Below are 23612 nucleotides of genomic sequence, written 5' to 3' on the forward strand. Positions count from 1 at the left end.
TTTCACGATCGACGTGGAGTGGGCTCCAGCTATGACACTGAGTGAGCGCGCAGAGGCTCAGGCGCGCCCTCTGCTGGCCACAGATATATTTTAGCTTCCAAAATCAATACTATTGATATTACTTTCTAGATAATAAGATACTTTATTTCCTTAATAACCAGTGTGAGTGAGGGTGGTCTCTTAAGACCGTTGTGGCAAAGAGAGAACATTTAAGACAAAATGTGCCATTACTAGTTGCAATAAAAGAAGGATTTCTGGTGATGATAGTATTATCGGCATCTTCATTTATATAAACTTTGTTTTCAAATGAACCGTATACGTAAGACAAATAATAGGATCAGTTAAGACATTTTTATTCTTGCAGGCTTTTCCTTGATTTTCTGAGACTCCTGTGTTGTTCTCGGTGTTATCTTGATCTTTAAAGTATATATTTTATTGAGTTTTGTTTTGAATGTTTAAGCGTTTTCTGACCCTGGTCTGGAGAAGTGCTATACAAATATATATTATTTACTTACTTACTTACTTCATTTATATTAATTTAATATTGAAGAAAAGAAGGTTGTTTTTGAAAGAATGTGTCAATTGGTCACATTTTGTTATTTATTTTTATATAATTCATTCAGTAAATTATTGTAATGGATAATAAAGGACAGAAAATTGTTTTTTGAGTTTATATATCGTCAAAATGTTGTTTAATGGATCAAATTAGTGTGTTGATGGAACAAAAATAATGAATTGTTTATCTTTTTTTTAACATATACCATGATAATGTATTATTATGATTTTTATTATATAACTTATGTAATAATAAAAAGGACTTGGAATGTTAAATAAATATTTGAGCTTTTAAAAAAATTATTGTTTCTAAATGACATCAAAATTAACTATTTTTATTTATTTTTTCCACCTTTTTTTCAACTTTGAATATATACATAATATTACCCAAAAAAAAACAACGTATTTTAGATATTCAAGCTTGTAATATTATCTTTGAAATTTGATGAAAAATTAAATATTTACTTTTGTAAATAAAATTTGGCAAATTCTATATAGGATATGTTGAATCATATTTGTTTGACATAAATTGATTAGAATTTTTGACATCATATCGTGTGTAAATTTATTAGGAATTAGTTATTAGGATAATGTTGTCACAACATGATCTGGAGCTTGTAATCCATGTGTTAGTGTCTTCTTGTCTGGACTATTGTAACAGTTTGTTTTCTTGTCTAAACAAGAATGAGCTGTCTCGCCTGCAGTTGATACAAACTCTGCAGCGAGAATTGTGACCTGCTCTAGTAGAAGAACTCACATTTCTCCGATCCTTAAAACTATTCACTGGCTTCCAGTTTCTTTCAGGATCAACTTTAAAATTATGGTTCTTACTTTCAGAACTATTCATGGTCAGGCTCCTCCTTACATCAGTGATCTGATCCAGCCTTACACCCCAGCTCGGGCTTTGAGGTCTGTGGATCAGAATCTACTGATGGTTCCTCGCACACGGTTCAGGACCAGAGGAGAGAAATCTTTCCAGGCTTTTGCTCCTAAACTTTGGAACGATCTTCCTCTCCCTCTGCGTTTGATGAATCTACTGACTCATCCAAGAAACATCTTACAACATTTTTATTTGTGCAGGCTTTTCCTTGATTTTTCTGGGACTCCTGAGTTTCTCTCTGTGTTATCTTGATCTTTTTAGTATATATTTTTTGAGTATTTTTTGTTTTGTTTCTTCAAGCGCTTTGTGACCCTGGTCAACATTTTCGGCCGCTCTGTTGTGAATGTTTCTGTATCATGAACGTTTCACAAAAGACTTGAGGAGGAAGTTTGTGACTAAGGCGCTAAATAACTTATGTAGCCGTATAAAACAGCATTCTTGTTGTCACTGGCTTTGTTAGACTCCCTGAAGACTTCTGGTTCGCTCCTGTGAAGTGTTTATTGATGTTACTTTTGCTTGATGAAATCCCTGCAGTAATCACTGCCGGAAGCTTGTTGTCATAAAGATTCAGAACCTTTATGAATCAGCTGATAGAAAGCTGGTTTCAGTGTCACAATACGAGAATCTTTTTCAGTTTCACATGTTTAGATGTGAACAGATTTGTGGACCGCTGTGACCTGTAATTACGTTGTTTTTCCGCTCGAAAAATCATCACAGTGGCCACGGAGATTCAGACGGAGAACTGCTACATAATTTAATCTGCTTTGTATTCAACCGTCAACAGCCTGTTGTTGTTGTTGTTGTCAGTGTTTGAATGCACCGCGAGAAGAAAATCATACTGTTTATTCTCTTGATTGCAAACAGTTTGATCACAGAAAAGAAAGTTTGCTGTAACTCACTAGTTCCAACATTTTTTGTCAAGTCTTAACAGTTTTAAATCATTCACCAGTAACTACTTGAAAGCAGGGATATAACTGTAGCAATGTGTATCAGTTTTATTCTTGGATTTGTTCGACAGATACATTAGAAAGACTGTTTGAAATGAATTTTAAAAACGTAAAGTAAATATGTCTAAAATGAACATTTAAATTGATATTAAATTGAAAGCCCAATTTATACAAACAAAATAATGCTAAGTTATTAACAAAAATGCTGCTGATTAAAATTATAAGGTAAATACCCAACATATAAAAATTACATTCTAGACACATTCACTCTGATCTGATAAAAGCTGTCAGGAAGCCGCTTGTTTGCCCTCCAATGTTCTGAGACCATGAAAAACAATAAAAACAATTACTCTTTGTATTCTATTGACAACCCAATAGAATGCATGGTATGAAAAAGGAGAGCATGACAGACAAAAAGAGCAGGACATTTTGTCCAAATTCTGCATTAGTAAACTCAACTTGACAGAAAACTTATTATCTAATCAAAATAATCAAAACAAACTGTCCTGTAGGGGGTGCTGTTTCCCTTTAAATTTTAATGACGAGCAAATTAGCAAATGTTTGGAATTGTTTAAAGGGCAAGCGTGTGATTTGAGTGTCTCTTACTTTGACTCTTGGACCTCTATTGTACTCATCACTATGTGTCTGTTTGTACAGTTTTAATTTAATTATTTAACTCAGAAAATGTGCTTAAGCCCTGCCAACTGAAAACACTGGAGATGAAATCTTGTTTAACATAACCACACCCACTCTGCTATGATTGGTCAAGCATTGAAGTTTTTCACTTTTTGTCATCAATCCCTGAAGTGTCCACCTCCAAAGGACTTGGTGTATAAACAAAGTGGGGAGTGATTACAGCTGGCTGGAGGAGGAGTGAAGCCATTATTACATCATAATGGAATCCACTCTTGTAACTTCTCGTTCGCTGAGATTTGAGAAAGGGGAGGACTTTATAAAGTGATATCTTGGTGTGACAGCTGGGTTTTAACATGAGTTGCCCTTTAAGTTTGTAATCCCATCTCGTCCTTTATATCAGTGACAGTAAATTAGCAAGTTAACTATTTTACACTTCGAATCCAAAATATTTTTGTTTTATATACATTATACAACCATGATCAAACATTTTCAGATTTACGCAACCAAATTATGAATTCCCTCGACTTCTGTTACGCCTTAATTAGGTGTTCTTTTAAACAACCTAAACCTAAATAGCCGAAAAGTATCTGCAAAAATATCTCATTTTGAGTTATGTGTGAAACACTTGGAAACTGTAACAAGCACTTAAGAACTTGATATCTGCACTGTTCTTCGACATGGCAACCACCGCCTCAGGAATGTTCATCCTGTTTACTTCTCTATTTGCTTCCTTGTTTACCAGAGATTATGTCCACCAGGAGCCTCTTCGTGTAAATTCTGGTTAATCTAAGAACATGAATTCATGTTGTTTACCTTAAGTTAAGGTCATTGGAAGTTCAGTTCAACATTCGCAGCAATAACACACAACACAATCTTGGCAATAATCAATTTAAATATATGCGGAAATGAAAACATCATATTTAAAAAAACACAAGGAGGAAATTGATTTGGGGAAAAGTTTCCCCGGAGAAGGGATTCGGAGGTAACTCATTAGTCAATGTAGAAAACTTTCTCCTTTAAGGCAAAATGAGTAATTGTGCAAAAGTGTTTTTGAACTTCTGGGACCTTTTTAATCCTCTTATTTATTATAAAATCCATCCTCACAGCTTGACCCGGTGCATAGAAATAGCAACATTGCATTTATTAATAATAATTAACTGCTGCAGTTGAATTCTAATGATATTTTTTTCAGTTTATAAAATTGTGTAGGATTAAAAAACTAATATGTTAAGTGCTTACATACATTTAAAACTACTATTTACGATGGATCCTCTAAAAGTGAAACAATGAAAGTGAATACACTTCCTCTTTGCATCGAAGGAATGAATCAATGACAGCTGGGAGAGGTCATGGTTCAAACTGGTGCCTACTGGCTCCTCAATATTAGAGCCCTTTAGAGACTTGTGTTTTATTGATTGCCAGGAAGTCTGGCAGGAAGACAGCAGGGCTTTTTAAACAGAGATTAGCCTTGACAACTCAGGCTTCAACATCCTTTCAAACATCAACATTTTATCAAAAGATAATTTTTCTGCTATTATATAATTATAATTTAATATAATTAATGAATTCTGTTCACAAAATTATATTACTGAAGGGTAAACCTAGTCATCATTATCACGCTTTTTTGAAGATGAAATATAAATAAACATCAATTAAAAATACAGCTCTCATATTAAAACATATATTATTATAAAAAATGTAAATAGCAACAATATATTGGAATAATGTTAAAGATTACATATTGAATTCAACACCTTTTATAGCAGGGATCTCAACCCCAGGGGTTGTTTAAACGCTTAAAGGTCCAATATTTTGATTTTAATAGGTATATTTTGGTAACTATTTGTCAAAATGTTAAATTTCCAAATTAAAAATATCAATGACTTTGCAATCATATAACCCAATATTTTAAAATCCTCAGCAATTCTCCTGCAGGACCAACCAAAACCAGACTAGAAAAACAGTTGCAGAGAGCTTAGCATACAGCTGCAGTGATGATTCAATGAGAGGGAGTGAGATGAAAAGAGGGCAGTGTTTGCAGTACTTTTTAACGTGAGTCACTCAAAACCACCATTAAGCAATATATATTTTCAGTCCTACAACATCTGAACAAAATGTGTTTGTCCTGCTTTCCTTTACCTTTTGTCTTTTTTTGTGTTAAAACTTTTATTACATAGTCACATTGTATTTTGTTAATGGTCACAATTATTGAATATGTCATTTATCTTTAAAAAAAATCATAGAACTAACTCGTAGCGCCTAAAAAGAGATTGTACTGCCATTCAATTAGGATAAACAGAGACAACATGGGTGTAAATGTAGTCTTGAAAGAATACAATTATTATTTTAATTTTTGGTTTTACTTGAAAGTTCCCTGACAATTCTAAACAGCACACAAAAACATATTAAGGCGATAGATTTTTTTTAAATAATAGTCAATTGCTGCAGTTACTGCAGCCACAAATGTCCAGCCTCTCACCACAAAAATAGATCAAATAATAGCTTCATGTTCTTTCACTGGTGCGTGAATTCAAGTTCTGCTCCAGGTTCTTCTCTCTGATGTTTGAATCCCCATCATTGACGAATCCGCAGCACACTCGCTTTACATGCTATCTTGGGGGAAGAGCTCAGAAAAAAGGGAACTCACCTGGAGAGACTTTGATATTCTAGCTCCACCTTTCAGCTCAACTCTCTCGCAAGACCAAGACTGGGTTTTTCATTACAGACGATTCTACAACAAATTGTGTCACTACTCACCCTCCTTTATTCATGTATTTTACCCTCTAATCTCTCTGTGTTTGAAGACCTGATCAGTCTTACTGTTCTACCCAAGGCTCCTCATCCCTCCCCAAAAAACAAAAAAGTAACATTAATGACGTGAAACTCCATGACAGATTCTTTAATGTGGAATTTCCCGGCGTTCAGAATATTGCACCACATGAAAAACATGTGGAAAACACCTATCCTTATATCCTATAACTCCTCCAGGCCATCATCAAAAGCATCCCCTTTTCAATTGCAAGCGCTTCTGGAATCGATATCTGCATTCATGTCTGCCTCCAAGTGAAATTTTATATCTGGGACATCCTAATTACCGAGCAACATGCTGCGCAAACAACATGGCAACATGCTGTCGGCACAATGAAACGTCAGGAGTTGTTTCCTTTATGATTTTGTGGAACACAGACGACTCGGTTTTGCCCCAGAATTTCACAATCAGGCATGCTCAGAGGATCGATCAAAACCTCGTAGGGAACAGCAGGGTGCCTCCACGAAGACGGGATATGGATGCTCCAGCGCTCAGTCTGGCCAAAAGTCCCTGTGAAGACAGTCCAAAAATGATCTTTACAACTTGTTTTACATAATTATATGTTGATAAAATGTGTTTGTCGGTACTTTAATGGGAAGCATCTCATCATGAAGGATTCATGATGTGATTGGACTCACATTCACACGATGAAACTAAAGAAAACAAAGTTTTCTTTCTCAAAGTTAAGTGAACAGATGGATCAATGATAACGTTATTCAGATGAATGGAAACACAAAACAACACAAACCCATGCAAAGAGAATATTAATTCAAGAATTAATCTTTGTTTGTTATCTCGGAATAAAAACAAATAAACCTTGATTGTCATTGCAAACAATAAACAATGGAATTAGGCTAACTTGTATTAAATTACAGAATGAAAACTTTAATTGTGATGAATTACAGCTCAGTTAATGGTTTATACCATTCCCATATTTGATGCAAACATTGTCATTTGCCAGGATATTTGTTGTGCTAAGACAAAAAGCCCTGTATAATTACAAGAATTGAACCATGACCAGAGTTTGTGGCTGAAATAGTGGGTACGGATTGAAAAAGTTATTTTTGGAAAAAAAAAAAGTTTCTCACCAAAGATAATGAAAACAAATATTTCAACAAAATATTGATAATAATTAAATTGATTATTTTATTATTTTATTTAAAAGTTATATACAATAAAATGCAACCTTTTATACACGGATAGATTTTTCTAATTTTATTTTATTTATATATAGACAATAATGGCATAATTAAACAAGTATACATTTTTCAAATTATTATTTTTTTTCTTTTCTTGAGATTTTTTTTCCCGAATCATTTATCCTTTACTTTTATTTGCCTTTCTGGCCACTCACAAAAGTCACAGAAGGTTATCGCTCTTTTTTATCCATTAATAAATGATATTACTTAACTTCTCTTAAAAATACAGAATAACTCAACCCTATTATCGAGCGATGTGTTTGCTAATTTACTTTCATCATAAAGTTTTGTTAGAAATCTATTTCAATACTAGTAGGACACCTACCTATGAACTGTCCATAAATACTCCACAGTCGTACAGTTAAATCCATGGACGAGGTGAGCACAGCTCTATTGTTGTCAACAATCTCCAAACTGAAACAAAATGACACAAGAAACTTCAGTTAGAAAGATAAAGTCATCTATTGTCCACGAAAGCTTTTGCTCACCCAGTGATTTGGTTAGAGTGGGCTCTCCAGAACATTTCCACTGAGAGGATAAACATAAACACACAAATAAATCACATGTTTTATTTCTGTTTGATATGCAGTGAGTGCGACGGTGGCTCTTACCTCTCGGGGGTTGTTGATCATGCAAAAGATCAGGCAAGTGGTAACTATGAATGTAACCAATTTGGTCGGCAGCAAACAACAGTGTGTCTGTTTTAGCCATTTTTGTGATCTTTTGAAGGAATCTAGACTGTAAAACATACAATATCATTAGCTTCTGCTTTAAAATATAAAGGAAAAAATTAAATAATAACACATTTAAAAAAAAAACCACAGTATAACTGTTGGTATAACATGCTAAAACATTTTTTTTTGTATTTTTCTAGCATTGTTGCATTACTGTTTAGGTTATTAAACTTCATAAATGAAAAATAGATACCAAAAACAAGCAGTGCTAGTCAACTTAACACTGGCCCTGCCAGTAATTTGGACTGGTCCATGGCCGATTTACTCAAAATGAATATGACATCAAAAACCTTGCTTTTTATTTTATGGGAATCATTCACACGTGCCTTTTTGTTGTCTGTGTCATCAACAAGTGAAAGAGAGAGTTAGCAGTTGCTATTTCAATACATTAGTGCTTAATTATTATTATATTATCTATTTTATTTTGTTCAGTAGAAATATGAAATTGCAATAAAGGGGTTGACCAGCCCACAGGACATGCTTCCGAAAATCTGTCCTTCAGGATATTAAGTTCAATAGCCCTGCTATAGAGAGATGAAAACCACCAACTTTATATCTCAAAGTGAGTTTTTACTCTTACAGCTTTGAAGCTCTTTTCGAACTTTCCTTCCCCGAGCACATTCCAGAGATTTACACAACCTTCCGAAAGGAGAGAAAGAGCGTCATTAACATTGGTGTGCGGGGCATTATATTGGACGATAAGGCGCAGTCACGCGCTGCTGATCACAACACTGACCCTTGGATCCCGACGAGAGCAGAGTTGTCGTCGAGGAGTCTCGCTGTAATTTGTAGAAGATGATACTCGGAACACTCGTGTCCGGACCTGCTTCATCGTTAAATATCAATTGTAAAGTCACGCGACTGTAAGGTTTAACAGTGAACTTAGTATTCCGGGCACACCGTCAAGCCTGGCTGCAGATTTCTACTTTAAAGCTCCAAATTCACCTTCAGTACTTTGGTATTCAGCTGGAAGAGGGCTGGCAAAGCGACAATGAATGTGTCCAGAAACCACATTCCACACGATAATCTCCCCATTATAGCTGCTGGTGGCCAGGAGCGATGGCGGGCAGTGTGCCATGCACAGGATGTCATCCTTGTGGCCATTAGTCTGAGAGGGACACCGAATAGTCAGATAAAAATCAAACCTGGAAGGGATTAGTGGAATCTTGCGATGACAGGAAATGACAGTGGAAAAGATAATGACAATGTCGCACAGTATGGCTTTCACTACTGTATATGAGAAAGTCTGGCTACACGCTCACACATCTGCAAGTTATATAAGATACAGTGTTTTGTTGCCTGTCTGTTAAAAAATCCCAGAAAAACTAATTAAAAGATTTTAACAAAGTGAAGAATGTAATAACCCATTATGTTTATTTTATTTCATATGCATTTTGCTTTTTGATACCTGTGATTTCTTTACAAATTAAGATATGATTATACCTGTGATTTCTTTACAATTTACGATTTGATTATACCTATGATTTCTTTACAACTACTTCTATCAATATTTTGAAGTTAATGGGGGCGGGACTAGATAAGCTTCGAGCTTCTCCTGGTGTTTTCCCTTTCGGGACATGCATGTAATATGTGAACTATGATGACATGATAAAATGTGATCCAAACTATCATGCCTGAAATAACATTTAATTCATTCATTAATTGTTAAAATGCTTTGTAACCCTGGTCTAGAAAGGCGCTTTACATATAACCATTACTTACTTATTTACTACTCTTAGCAAAATAGCTCAAGATCAGCCAGATTGGATCCAGGGCATCTTTAAGTCTTGCAAAAGATGCTCAGCGGTATTGATGGGGTTCTTATCAATACTGAGACATGAATATTCTTTGATCCAACCCATTCCATCATCTCTGATTTTATGTCTATGGTCTGGATGATGATTCTCCATCCCAGTCTTTGACAGCCTCTAACAGGTTTTCCTCCAGGATAAGGATGTGTTTAGCTCCCTCCACCCTCCCATCAACTCTGACCAGCTTCACTGTCCCTGCTGAAGAAAACATCCTCACAGTATAAGGCTGCCACCACCGTGTCTCAGAGGGGTGATGGTGTGTTCAGGCTGATGAGCTGTGTTTTCCCCCCATAAATATCGCTTTCCATTAAGGCCAAACTTTTCTGCAGCTCCTCCAGAGTGACCATGAGCTTCTCTTTCCAGTTCTCTCCTTGCTCACTCTGTTTAGGTGGATTTCCGTAACTTGGTAGGTAAGTGTTGAGACCCAGAAGTATTAAGTTATTCAATACTTCTTCCATTGTTGAATTCTGGATTCAAAAGTGCTCTTTAAGATGTTCATATCTGTAGGATACTTTCATATAACTTAATGCTTCTTTTAACTTTTCTACAACTGTTTCCCTGACCTGTCAAGTGAGTTTCCTGATTCCTTCATGATGCTCTTTAATGACAGTTGTATTTATATTCTACTGGCAATAAAATATACACAGGTAACCTCTATTAACCATTCAGGTGACTGATGAAGTCAATTGATTGCACTGGGCTTTGTATTTTCTGAATACATGGGCACAAATCACTTTTTCATTTGAATACAATTTTGAAAACAGTACATCATTTTTGTTAAACTTCCTAATCATATTCTACTTTCTGTTGATTCTCTTTTTCAAGGCGCTGTATGTCAGATGATTTGCTAAGGCAAACTGTAGAAAAACAGCAGAAGGTCAAGTGAAATGTAAAACATTGGCGTGTGGGAGGAAACTGTAGTTTTCTGGAGAAACCAAAAAAGTAGAAAGACATAATTGAGATGAGATGTATAATATATATTTTTTAATACTTTACCCTGAGAAATGCAGGAAGAATGTTTCTACCGGGGGATCTACCAACATTCCTCTAAGCAGGTGATTTTGAATTCCCCCAGAGAACCCCATCAATACTTATTGAACTCATAGATGTCCTGGCTACAGGCGGAATACCAAGAACAATATCTGCAACAGAAAGTTTGCCTTCCTTCTCTTTACAAGGGTCATCTCTCTGCCTGTAGCCATTGTAAATGCAATCTCTGATCCACAGGGTGGGAATCCATCACCTCCTCCATTGAATCATACAAGGTTAGTGAGAATCAATTTCCTCTCTTCGGCTCATGCGGCGAGAACCCTGCCTGTGGTCTGAAGAAAAATGGCCGAGTTGCACAGACGATTGGATCACTGAAAACAATAATCTATTTTGCTCTCCAGAACTCAGGAGAATTAAACGCTGCAGCTGAAGATAGTTAAGATAATTAAATATCTTTTAATCTTGTTGTGCTTCCCCAGGGTGATCATGTAAATAAAATATTCATGGAACTGTGGCGTGAAGCATCTTTTCTCAAGGTGGAGATTCTCCGTTTTTTTCCTTTTAAAGGTTGAGAACAGAACAGAACGTTTGCAGTGGAAACATTACACGAATACCCCAACATGGAATGAAAAATATTATGGCACCCTTGATTTTACAATTTCTTAGCTGGTTCTTAAGGGTTAGTTCACCCAAAATGCACCCTCATGTCCACTAAGGGTTGGGATTATTTTCATTCAGAGTAATCTGTTCCTTTTTAGAGTTATAGACCAAAACGTACATCCATGTATATGTAACTATTGTGAGCGCTTCCAGTGTAGATAGTACACTGTGTGTGCTCTGGAAGTGCTCGCGTGATTTACTTTCAGAATACTTCCAATTCATATAGCCTGTAATTATTTAAATGGACGTAAAATATACACCCTTTTTTTCCAGTAACAATTATTTTCATCGAGGCTTCAATACAGGATGGACATAGATACAGATAAGTATATATTCTTGTTTTTAAGCGTCTTTTTTTGGAATAAGTTTGTCCACTGGGCGCAAGCCGCTTCATTAAAATGAACATACATTTTTGCCTATAACTCTAAAAAGTAACATAATCTAAAAAATTGTCCCTACTTTTAGTCGACATGAAGTGGAGTAGAAAATGACTGAAGATTTTTTTTTAACTATCACTTTAAGCTGGTACTTGTACAGAACTTCCACTCATGTATCTTTCCCGACCATTTTTTTTGTTCATTTAAAAAAAGGAATTACCAAGGCATCATGCCAGGAACGCTGTGGTTTCTGGAGGTGGTAGCGGTCTTCAGGTATGTCCTGAAAAAGAAAAGATAGTTTTTTTTGTATCTCCATGATTTCTAGATGAATTGATAGCTCAGGAAATATGTCCTATCAGGAAGAAGAAGGATCTATCAATCTAGACTGAATATCATGTCTTAATGTTGATCATTTTTTAAAGGTATGCTTCAGTTTTTAGACTAAACAAACAGTCAGGGATGAGTTTCTGGTAAAACACTAAGTTTGATGATGCTTAAGCTTAGCTAAAAGGCTATGAATCACCATTTGTACTCTATCTTACCGTAAAAAGGTGGGAGTAGTTACATATCAGGTGATATACAAGTGATCAAATGAGGTATTTTTGATTGATATAGGTTTTCTAAATGAAAGAGGTTTAATGTATAGATACAGGATAATCGTACGTGGGTAAAAAGAGAGTACATTTAGTCATCATTCAGTGGGCTGCTCCCTCAGAAAGCAACCTCGGATAACAGGAAGAAAATGCGTAGGTTGATGGACAATTCATAAATCACCCAAAAATAGAGAGTAACAAATGCAGCACTTTCTAATTCAATAGTCAGACATTGTGCAGTTTTCCTAACGTCTGGTTTTGTAATAGCAGTCTATAGGTGAAGGCAGCTGTTAGTAGCTCCCCTGCTGTTACAGATGCATTATACAGAACAATGTAAATGTTAATGAATTCAACATGTTCCACTAGATGAAAGCTTTGATAGATGATTATTTTCTTTTGTACTCACTGGGTAAATTTCAATCTTCCGATCGCGGCCAACAGACATCACAAAGCTTCAGACATAAATTGGACATGAAGCATTAAAATACATCCGGATTCAGTGAGGAAAAGCAATTTGTTCCTTACAAATTCCCATGCACTTTCAGATAGACGCAGTCACACACCTCCTGACTTTTGCCAACTATAAGGGAAGAACAGACTTGTTTTAAAAAAGTGGAGGAATGTCAAGACTTGCTGATTTGCTACCTTTGGTTAATGTTTTCAAACACTGGCCATTGTTGTAGTTCCAGATCTTTAAGCATCCGTCTTTTCCTCCTGTGATGAGTCTGCTTGCACAAACAAACTGTAACTGGAGGTGAAGCTTGATAAAAAACTCCAGGAAGCCAAATTACGTGAGTTTTACCTCCTGCCTTTTGTGTCAAAGGTCATGCAAGTGATTGGAGATAGGTCGGGTGTTCCACCGAATTCAAAAACCTGACGTCCAGTGTCTACGTCCCAAACTTTTATCACCTGCAGAGAGATTTAGGGAAGTAGTATTCAGTGTGTCCCAAAATAATTTCATAATAAATCGATATGACTCATGAGATACAATTTGTTTGGTACAAAAACATGTTCTTTCTTGCAAATATCAAATAAAAAATAATAAATGGTTGATAATTATATATTTTTTTCTTTGGTTCCACAAAGACGGAACGTTCTTTTGTAGTGGTAGATGACATGTGTATTCCTCAATGCAGAAAAATGAAAATATTATACTTTACCCACATTATAGGTAAACATTGATAATAGATAGTTATAATATTGTGATTGCATGGGGTTTTCAAATGTTGTTATTAATTAATTAGAGCTAGTGCTGTATTTTCTCTAATAGTGCAAATGTTTTTTTTTCTTGAACTTTACTGTTTATATTTGCAAGTTGTCATTTGTAAAATCTTTTATTTTTCCTTCCTTCTCTTCTTGTGCTTGGGTTACAGTGTCAACGCAATAGTCAGTCACACCCTGATGTATAAATTCATTGGTCTGTTGAACAGAATCATACTTGTTTTTTGATGTATAGAATTACAGAACTTTATATAAAGCTAATATTTTGTTTTCATTTTCAAATGATGTAGACAAAGCCCCTGCTCGGGAAAACTAAGATGACACCATGGCTAGACTGCATATTATGACCATTTTGTTTACTATTTTCTACTAGTTTCAATGCTATGTTTGTTTTAATACATATTGCTACTGGTTATTTCACATCTCATCAGCATTCTTCACGCACATATGACGTTTAAAAAATATATGATGATATGAAGTCTATAATGAAAATGGCCTAGCATTCATGCTATGCAAAGGGTAGTGCTGTCCCAATTCTTAGTCGATATTTCTACCCATAGACCTGCCACAGTAATGAATTGAAATGAAAATAAGTCAGGTTGATGATGTTTTTTTTTCTGCTTGAATATTCAATTAAAAAAGAGATGTATCCAATAAAAGAATAACACATAACAATTCATAAATATCTTAATTGGAAAAGTAGCTTCAACATACAATAATCTTTTAATGGCTGTATAAGAGGAACATTCTAGTTGGAATCTTTCTGTTTATTCACTCACAGAGCCTTCGGTGCAGCTGACAACTTGTCTGAACTCCTCACAGTAGCTGCAGCAGGTCACTGGCTCGTCATGTGACACGATCACATTTCTGTGTCTCCTCGGCCTCAAGAGAGAAAATATGCCATGAATGGTGAATATATGACAGTCTTATTTATCCCTCGTGGAGGTTCGTTCTTTTTTCCACCTGCCAACTTTTTCTAGCATTGAACTTTTTAGTGACACAGCCACCATCTTTTTATATTCATAAACCTCCTGGGAGTTTCATCATCAATTTCTTTTCAGTTCAGGATCATCTTAGACAATCTCATCCGTCACATATTCTGTTTAACAAATCTGCAATTTTTTTTTTGTTTGAATCATGAGGCAAACCTGATCTGTAGGGAGAGCACAGCCATGGAGTCGGCAGCGACGTACAGGGATTTCATGAGCGGGGAATACGAGCATGCAGATAATTCACCATGAATCCGACTCGCTTTGGGGTCTGCTGTAAACAAGCAACACTGATCTTCAATATCCCAGATCTGAAATGAGAGAGCTGTGTGATGTGAATCTGAATCTGTTATCCTTCTGCAGTACACGCTGGAGTTGCACAACTTCTTCAGGGCACTGAAAAGTTTGCATGACTTGTTTCAGACATTGTTCAAAGGAAGAGAGGAATATAAAGTAGCTATAATCTGAATTGTAGATGAACAAATTAATTTAACATTCCTGACATTATGTTTCCACTTTTGAACAGAAGTAACTTGATAGTTGCACAGAAGTCTGTCACATTAAGAGTGTATCTGCCAGGAAGAAACATATTGTACATCCACAGGCGCTGGCAGCGAGGCAACGCTTTGACAGCTGTTATTAGCGTTGTCAATTAAATCAAGACGAGACCCCAACCACAACTTGTCTCTGCACTACTGAGATAGAAGAAGGACTTACAACAGCTCAAGTGTATTTGTGAGTGTTACAGCTTTCTTGAACAGGTGTCATTGAATTCTTTATGTTTTTGCGTGAAAAGTAGCACTGTTAAGTTTGAGAACTATTTAAGATACCCTAAGCATGTCCAAAGTTTAGCCTGGGGTCAATTTCAGGCATTTATAATTCACGAGGCCAGACTGCTTTCTTCAACCCAATAATGTTAAAAACAAAGCCAATTATAAACTGCGAAAATAAAAAAAAAATCCAAATCTCTCCCAATTTTTTTTTTTTTTAACAAGATCCCTTGAGGCAAATGAAAAGATCCGAAAGTAAAGTTGCCAAATCACTGAATTCTTAAAAAACGGTTTTCCTGTCTGTCCGAAAAAATTCTATTCTATTATGTGCTGAACTGGATGAATGAAAATGTGCATTTTGGATCTTATTTTCAATTTTGTCCCCCATATGTTTTCACTTCATCAAATGTGGCAAGGTTTGTAAACCCCTGATCTAAAAACCTTACCCTATCCTTACTCTTACCTAAATGAACCCCACATGCATTTATGTTAGTACACTGGAAATAGTTTGAATAATATTTAATTGAGTGTATTCTCTCTGTTTTTATTTTATTATTGTCTCTGTACTATTTTTATTTCCTGTGTGAAACGGAAGGACAATTTTATTTTCTATGCTGTTGGTGCATGTGCAGTACGTCGGAGAAAAATACGAAGTTTTTCCCCAACACAGTTCAAGGGGGCAACATATACCTACAAATTTGGAAAATACTACGACTGATGATCATGTTTTTTAGGTTGAAAAGTAAAAACTTCTGAAAAGGTTAAACTACACAATGAAAGTTTTATGATTCCTTTCATACTTTGAGGCTATTCACCTTAACTGTGTTGTCGGTGGAGACAGAAAATATCTGAGCCTCTTCTGAAGAGATGTAAAGGTACGTGATGGAAGCTGAGTGACCTTTCAGGATTCCAGTCGGCTTACTGAAAGGAGAGTAAACAAATACATTCCTTTAAACCCAACTGTCCACAGCAGAATAATAGAAGTAACCAAAGAAACTGACGCTGGGAACAGTGGATTCCACATGTTTATGAGTCCTCCCATCCCTCCAGTGACCAGCAAACTGTCTCTTTCACTAAGGTCAAAGGTCTTTACACCCTTATAGACGGAAAAGACAGTCTTGTCGCTGGACGCTCGCTGCTGTGGAGTCCAGCTGAGTTGGATTTTTTTGGTTTTGCCCTCGTAACAAGCTTCAGTGATCTCTTTCAGCTGCTGCTGCACATCTGTTAATGGAAGCACTCGACCTGGAGGGACAGAAGATGGTCTTTAAAATAAAAGTTTGATCAGAGGAGAGAGATCCTTCCAGGCTGTTGCTCCTAAGCTTTCTTCTTCTCCCTCTAAAGATAAAATATTAGCATAAAATATTACGAATTGATTATTATATATATATATATATTTAAATTTATTGATTGCAAGACCATTTTAATGTCTAAACCTGCTGATTTGTTAAAAAATAAAAAACAGTAAATCTTAAGTTTTGTTTATTATTAAAATCAATTACCAACAACCAGCGATGACGTTTCGTCACAGGAAGAAGACACAACTGTCTGGAAACTTGAAAAATACTTCACCTAAATATTGAAAGACTGACGTCAATTATACATTCGTTAAGTGTTTTTTTCCACACTCAACGTCACCTGTGTCACCCAGTCTTGATGAGCCTTCCACCGAACAAACCTCACATTTGGTGAGAGAATCGCGTGATCGATACCAATGCTCGGCGTATTTTCCAACATTGGGAATCTATTCCATAATCTGTTTAAAAAAACAAAACAAAGTATTAGATTCAAACTATACTGTATGTTTGAATTGTATTTTAAATATGTTTCAATAAGTTTGAACTTGTGGATAAATAAATTACCTGAGTGTGTCAAGCACTGAGGATATTAAAATGATATTCACACAACCCTGAAAAACACATAAACATCTTAACTAGTTCCTTTAGACAACTATTGATATGATAAGGAATGACTCACCTCAGCATCTCCATATACGATGCAACACTGATCTTTCCCAGTGTAACTGTTGGGGAAACACAAAATCCCCCGATGTTACTGTTGTCTTTCTTATGTGAGCAGGTGACAAAAATAATTTAAACTCTATTCACCCGTAGTCCACTGTCAGCGGGACTGTGTCCAGTGAATTTATCTGACAATACGGTTCAAAAGTGCTGAGCTCAAATAGTTGGATCTCTCGGTCCCTGCAAGAAAAGTACACATTTGAGAGAGTTTCCTCAAAAGGTATGGTGACTTTGAGATAAATCATACCCTGATCCGATCATCAACTTGTCATACTCGCTCATCACCGTGAAGTCATTGGCACACTTTGACTTTCTGTTAGAAAAAGTTCCAATCTGCAAGGTATGAAAATAGATGTGAAGTTTCTCCCTTTTTTTCCAGCATGTCGCTTCCACGTCAGTGTCTGTCTGCTCCTCCCTTGAGTATTTGCTGCTGCGGCTCGTAACCCGGCTACGCCTAATGAGTACTTCTGTTAGACAGCACACCTTAAGGCAATCGCACAACCACCTCTGTGGTATGGATGACAAACATACTGTTTGTGTGTTCATGCACTAATGAGCTGTTGACTAATGAATAAGCTCACGTCAGGTCATTGGATTTCACATTTAAAACTTACCGTTTCCATACCTCCTGTCATGATCCACTTCCTCTTGGCCTGTGTACTGGATATCCAGCAGAATATACTAGATTACAGATAATTTATGTGCATTCATGATGGAGGTAGTAATTCTCTAAAGGCATGCGACTGCTGCGATGAGTTCAGTGGAGATGAAGTGAGATAGTGTTAGAAAGCGTGATTGGAATGTTTATTGAGATGAAAAGTCTGATGTGAGTCAGAATGTGATTTTATTGTACCGAAGAGGATAGTTAAACAGTATTTATAACACTATTCAGACTCAAATGAATGGATTAAATTATTTCAGTTTCAGATGTGCAACTGTTTCAAGTCAACCTACACCAGCTAAAAACGTGTGGATTTTAGCAGAAAACCTCAATAATAAATGTCCAGAGTAAAAGGTTTTTCTGCAGATATTTAGATTAGTTCATCCGATTATCTTCCTGCATCAACCTCACCATCACTCCTGCTTGTATGGTCATAATGGGGTCCGTTTCTGAAACTTCCTCTTTCCGTAACATCTACACCCTGACTGTTTTTTAAACATCCGCCTTTTTAAACTTGCTTATTTAATGTGATTTATGTTTTGTAGCTTCCCTTTTAAATTATATCTATTTTTAATAATATACAGTATCTTTCTTAATTTATTAACCGATGTCTTATTGATGTTTTTACTTTCACTTTTACATCTGTCTTGTTTAGTTCCGTTGAGTGCTGTGAAAGGACACTCCAAAATAAAAACATAAAGTTTAAATTGTTTTTTTGTTTTTTTTTCTTGTCCTTTAAATCAGTTGGTGTTTTTTTCTGTACATTTCTGGACTTTTTTTCATTAATCATGAAGGTTTGTTTATTAATTCGATTGTACAATGCAATACTTAAAGACGTGGAAAAAGCAGCCTTCGGCCTACTTTCCACTTAGAAGTTAATCCTTAAAGATGCAGACATTACGTTTTGACACTGACAACAGTTTGAACGTACAAGTACTTGTTTGGACTTTTGCAACTTCAGCTCAGGACTCCAGCCGGACACAGTTCCGTCCTCCCGCAGGGTGAGGACGGTGCCGTCGGGGTTGTGTCGTATATTAACAATGGGGCTGCATTGATTCACAGCTCTCATGGTCGCGGGGAGAGAGAAGGACACTTGTTTCCCGCGACTCACTGTTTCCTCCTTAACTTTCAAGAGCTGCAGCATGTGGCCACAAAAATCCCCCTGAATAAAAAAAAAAAAAGATATAAAAGAAGAAGTCCACTTTTTGATCTGTTAAGCCTGGCGTCTGTCACAGAGAAGGTTAATGATTTTATAATCACTGTTCTCACAGTAATGAACAGATTTAAAGATCCTCCACTGCGAGTTTAATTTTGAACTCACCCATGAAATCTCTCCTTGGCCCAAATAATCAATCTTCTTAAACAATTCTTGGATTTGGACATCGTTCTGAGAGGATAAAAGTGCAAAACAATGACTGACTGATATCGAGGAACAGGAAGAGCGCTGACTTGTCTTACTATGTTTAAGGAATGCAAACACTTCAGTATTCTCCCAAAGCTTTCTACATCAATGGACTTTGAGTTTCTTTTGTCAAATTCCTTGAGGGATTGAAAAAAAAGAAGTTAGAAACAATGTTGGAAATAGAATCAAAGTGTTTGGTACCTCGAATTCCAGCTGCAATTGTTTGAGGTTGTCGAGCGATATGGTTTGAATTTCCTTGGACACTTGGGTTTTCAGAGTCTAGAAGGGCAGGTTGATTTCATTACCTGCTTCTACCTGTTGATATCACAGCTCTACACCGATTCACTGGCAAAAACTGAGCTCATTAACCATTAATCCTATAACTCACTGAAACTAAGAAAAGTATGACTAACTTTTTAGAGGATAAATAAAAATATCCTTCAGGAATACTTGATGACACAATGGCAAAGATATTAGTAGAATGTAATAGCCCTGCATCACTCACTATGGTTTCCTGGCAACAGGTCCTTGAGCCATGACAGCCTTTGATGGATCATTGATGAATAAGAAAACAGCCCAATTTCCTCAAGAACGTGACCGGAGGATCGATGTTCTCACTGACAAATCTTAAATGGATCAATTATGACAACCGGGTGTTTCACAAACTTTGCGAGAGACGTGTTGAGCAGCTTGTGTATTGATTAGGTAGCAGATGACTGTATGATGGCCAAGAAAAGAATGATGAATCTTTCTCTAAATCAATTCAACATTGCCATAATGAAACTTGACACTGAAACATTCTAATTAAATTTAATGGGATCCACTTAAGCCCTGAAAGCTGCTCCCTTGAAGTAAAAAACAAAATTATTACAAATTTCCTGCAAGTATTAGTTGATTAAACAGAACATTACTGACATTGTCTTAGAACAAAGATGCAAATTAAAACATGTTCCAGCTTTTCCAATTAGGTCCAAAACAGCAATAGCTACAGAATCCAAAGCTTCTAAATATTGTGCATCCATTAAAAAACAAGACAGTTGTGTGTTTAAATCCACCTTGAGGCGAGTATTGATTGAGTTGGCACCAGACACCACTGGGTTTACTAAATCCTAAAGAGGAGCTACCTAGTTAGTTTTATTTTTTGGTCGTCTTCCTCTTGAGGAATTTCTCCTCGTATGTCAACGTACAAACTGTGCTGTGATTGCTTAAGGGCCTATCATACTGTCCCGGTGACTTATTCGCAACCTGGTGGCCACTTCAGGCTCTGCTGGTCGCGGCGACGTCTCTTCAACATAAGTCGACTTGCCAGGGAAATTTGAACATGTTCGATTTTGACTTGTTTACAAAGTTTTCATGACATTCATGACATCGCCACGCATGCCGCGACAGATCAGTCGCAGTGACTCTAAAACTAAAGATAGCTTTTGCTCTTACCAGCGCGACTACTCATTCAAGTCTCGACGGCCTCTGTGCAAATTGGTTTTCACCTTGTCAGGTGAGAGCACAAGCAATTTTTTTTCTCGAAGTCGAACAAATCAGTCGCGGCATCGTCTCCGCTGATGAGATACGACCCTTAATGTGCAGCGACATCTTCTTGAAGTACATTTTTTCAACTTGACTCAAGTGTTGGTTGCTCCAACAGCGCATCTAGGTTGACTTAAGATGAAAACCAATTACTTGTCCTTTTGTGAGAATGTCTCTTTAGAGTGTTTGTTCATTTGTGTTTCCTCCTTTTGCATATGTTTTCTCTGAGAAATCCAGTTTCCTCCAGCAGTCAATCAACATGCAGAGGTTATCTATTGTCTATTGCTAAAAGTAGCTGAGATAGGGTTCAGGGTTAAAATATATATTAGGTTAAAAAAGATTCGGAACTTCATTCCCTTTTCTAATATACCTGAAGGAATGTTAACAATGGTTGTGAAGCTTTGTACAGGTAAGATTCACCTAACAAACACACACAAATACACAAACTGAAGTGTGTGAAACATCGTTAGTATTTGTCTTCCTACTTTAATCCATGAATAAAGCTATAAATAAGTGCAGTAAGTCTGCAAAAGGTAATTATTATATTAGTACCTATGAGTAGTGATGGGTTGATGAGGCCTCACGAAACAGCATCAACTGTATCTATATTATTTTTCAAAGCCACTAGATGGCAGTCTCTGCTTTAAATTATTTGGCTTTGATCTACTAATACAATACAATCATGCATCATTTTCAAACTGAGAGTGCCATCTAGTGGCCTCTCAAAGTTTATCCTAGTGTATCATACAGTTAATGCTGTATTATGAGGAATCAACGACCCATCACTACTTCTGTAGATATCAGGATTTCTTTCACAAACATATTTGTTGGTGCTTTACTTTGGCTCAAATAGGATTTAAGCAGGAACAAGGATTGATTGTCCAGCTAAGTGCTGCACCGTGAGTTAATTGGTCATTAACTTGATTTAAAACCGCATTTTTGGCTTCAGTTCACATCCATTCTGCTTCACAGGGAGATAAGCAATGTGCAGGAGTTGAGGTAAAGAGCATCTGTTGTGATACAACATTGACATCTAGTGGCTAAAATGAGAGCAGGCGTGTACTTTAGGGCATTAGATCATTTTATCACCTGAAGGAGAGGACATGGTAGGTTATGTGGCGCCCTCGTGTGGCAGCCAAGAGAATGTCTTCGGTTCTGCTTCAACATCTCTCGCACGAACCACTCTGGCTGCTTCGAGCCGCTGCCACCCACAGTGAGGATGCTGGGAAATGGTGTTTCAATTTACTCTCATCCAAATGTACATTCATTTAGTTTTCATTGGAATATGATTCCAGTGTCAGTGATGTACATTTCACATAGGCCACATGTTTCCAGTAGACAGACATTGATGTGATAAAAAAGGGTCCACAAATTCATATACTATGGTGGTTTATTTTATACTCTAATACCTATGTCTAATATATTAGGTTTTTGATCTTATGTCTTTAAGCGTTTGTTGTTAGTGAGTCAAAGAACTGATGGCTGCCTTTTGTAAGGGAGTAGGGAAATTATATTTGTATTCAGCTTTTGGTGACGTTCTGGAGTAGAATGAAAAAAGGATATGAAAGAATCTTCACTGCTCTTCAGATCTAGCCATACATTGGAAAACTGTACAAAACACAGATGCAATTGAATCCTTGACATGCATTGTCTTTCATGTGTGTGTATAGCAACACTTTTCGTTTCTATTGTTGGGGATGCGCAATGATATAGCTTTAAAAACTCTAATAAGCTAAAACGGAGTGTGACATAGTGTTTAGGACTTTCTTCAATGTTCAAATCTTGACCTGTGGAATTAGTTTTATTTATTTGTGCCACTGCTGTGTTTATAAAGGCAATATGACCTCTTTGGCATAGGTAAGTGCTGTCTCAGTTTTTTTTTAATTTTTTTAGCAAATTTCCATTAACCATAACATAACATAGCATGGCAACACTTACATTAACTATGCTTTTCAACTTAACCTTTTTTGGTAAAAAATCTTAGTTTTAATTCTTCTAAACCCCAATTAAAAAACCTAGTGGGTCTGAACATTGCCGAAAAGATATTGTGATTTGTTTTCTTGTCTATAATACGTGATAATCACTCGCATCATATATTATATCAGAATACCTTCTTCCTCTCTGTGTTTCCAATCTTCCAGAAGCAGACGAAGCTCGGGCTCCTCTTCTAAACGGCATCTTGACCGTTTCTTTTTGTCGAAGGCCACCAAGTTAAGTAAGATCCTTACAGCAGACAGTCCGTCACACCTGAGCAGAGCAGGTGACCCTGGTAACCAAGACACCCAGAGTGAAAACTGAGACGACAGCAACAAACACAGAGACACTTGGAATCTTTTTTCTTTTTATTTTTGTTACCTTCATTTCCACTGCATTTTATGTTTAAATCAGTTTGGGAAATCATTGCAAATACATATTTGTCTTTCACTTGCTCTCAACTTAGTCTACTATCATTGCTGCACAAAGTGAAAAAATAATCTATTTAAAAATAAAAATAAAACACTTTTACGTTTTAAGACAAATAAAAAAATATAAATTAGAAACCATCAGCTGCTTCTAGTACTGACCCAGAAGCTACTTTTCAGCAACTTAACGTATTTCATATTAAATGTGTTCAAATGTCATCAAATAAATATTGTTCTTGAATTTCATTCATGTTTTTGCATATTTTCAATTTTACTTCAGCTCATAAATAAAAATCATTATAAAAAGTACAAATTGGAATAAATATTGAATCAGCTTGTCCTATTTATTGCCAGAAAATGTACAAGTAACATCAACATTTTGTTCCTTCATAAATTCACCCACGCACTGCCCAGGAGTAGTGTGTTTTGTTTTG

General features: G+C 36.2%; 1 protein-coding gene across 1 annotated transcript; it reads right to left on the reverse strand.

Moving 5' to 3' along the window:
- Window positions 1–4411: 4411 nt before the first annotated feature.
- Window positions 4412–22954, reverse strand: wdr95 (WD40 repeat domain 95). Its single transcript, XM_087796046.1, is given in 29 exon segments — window positions 4412–4445; window positions 6214–6337; window positions 7352–7440; window positions 7515–7554; window positions 7638–7764; window positions 8341–8399; window positions 8497–8583; window positions 8706–8868; window positions 11819–11878; window positions 12598–12643; window positions 12717–12771; window positions 12837–12916; window positions 12994–13100; window positions 14192–14294; window positions 14561–14712; window positions 15987–16092; window positions 16173–16413; window positions 16671–16740; window positions 16807–16924; window positions 17031–17077; window positions 17146–17191; window positions 17277–17369; window positions 17437–17522; window positions 18782–19012; window positions 19172–19237; window positions 19309–19389; window positions 19454–19507; window positions 21866–21998; window positions 22887–22954. Coding segments are annotated over 29 exon segments (2766 nt in total).
- Between the last annotated feature and the right edge of the window lie 658 nt (window positions 22955–23612).

This window comes from Callionymus lyra, chromosome 7 (genome assembly GCF_982586985.1).
Source record: "Callionymus lyra chromosome 7, fCalLyr1.hap1.1, whole genome shotgun sequence".
NCBI lineage: Eukaryota > Metazoa > Chordata > Actinopteri > Syngnathiformes > Callionymidae > Callionymus > Callionymus lyra.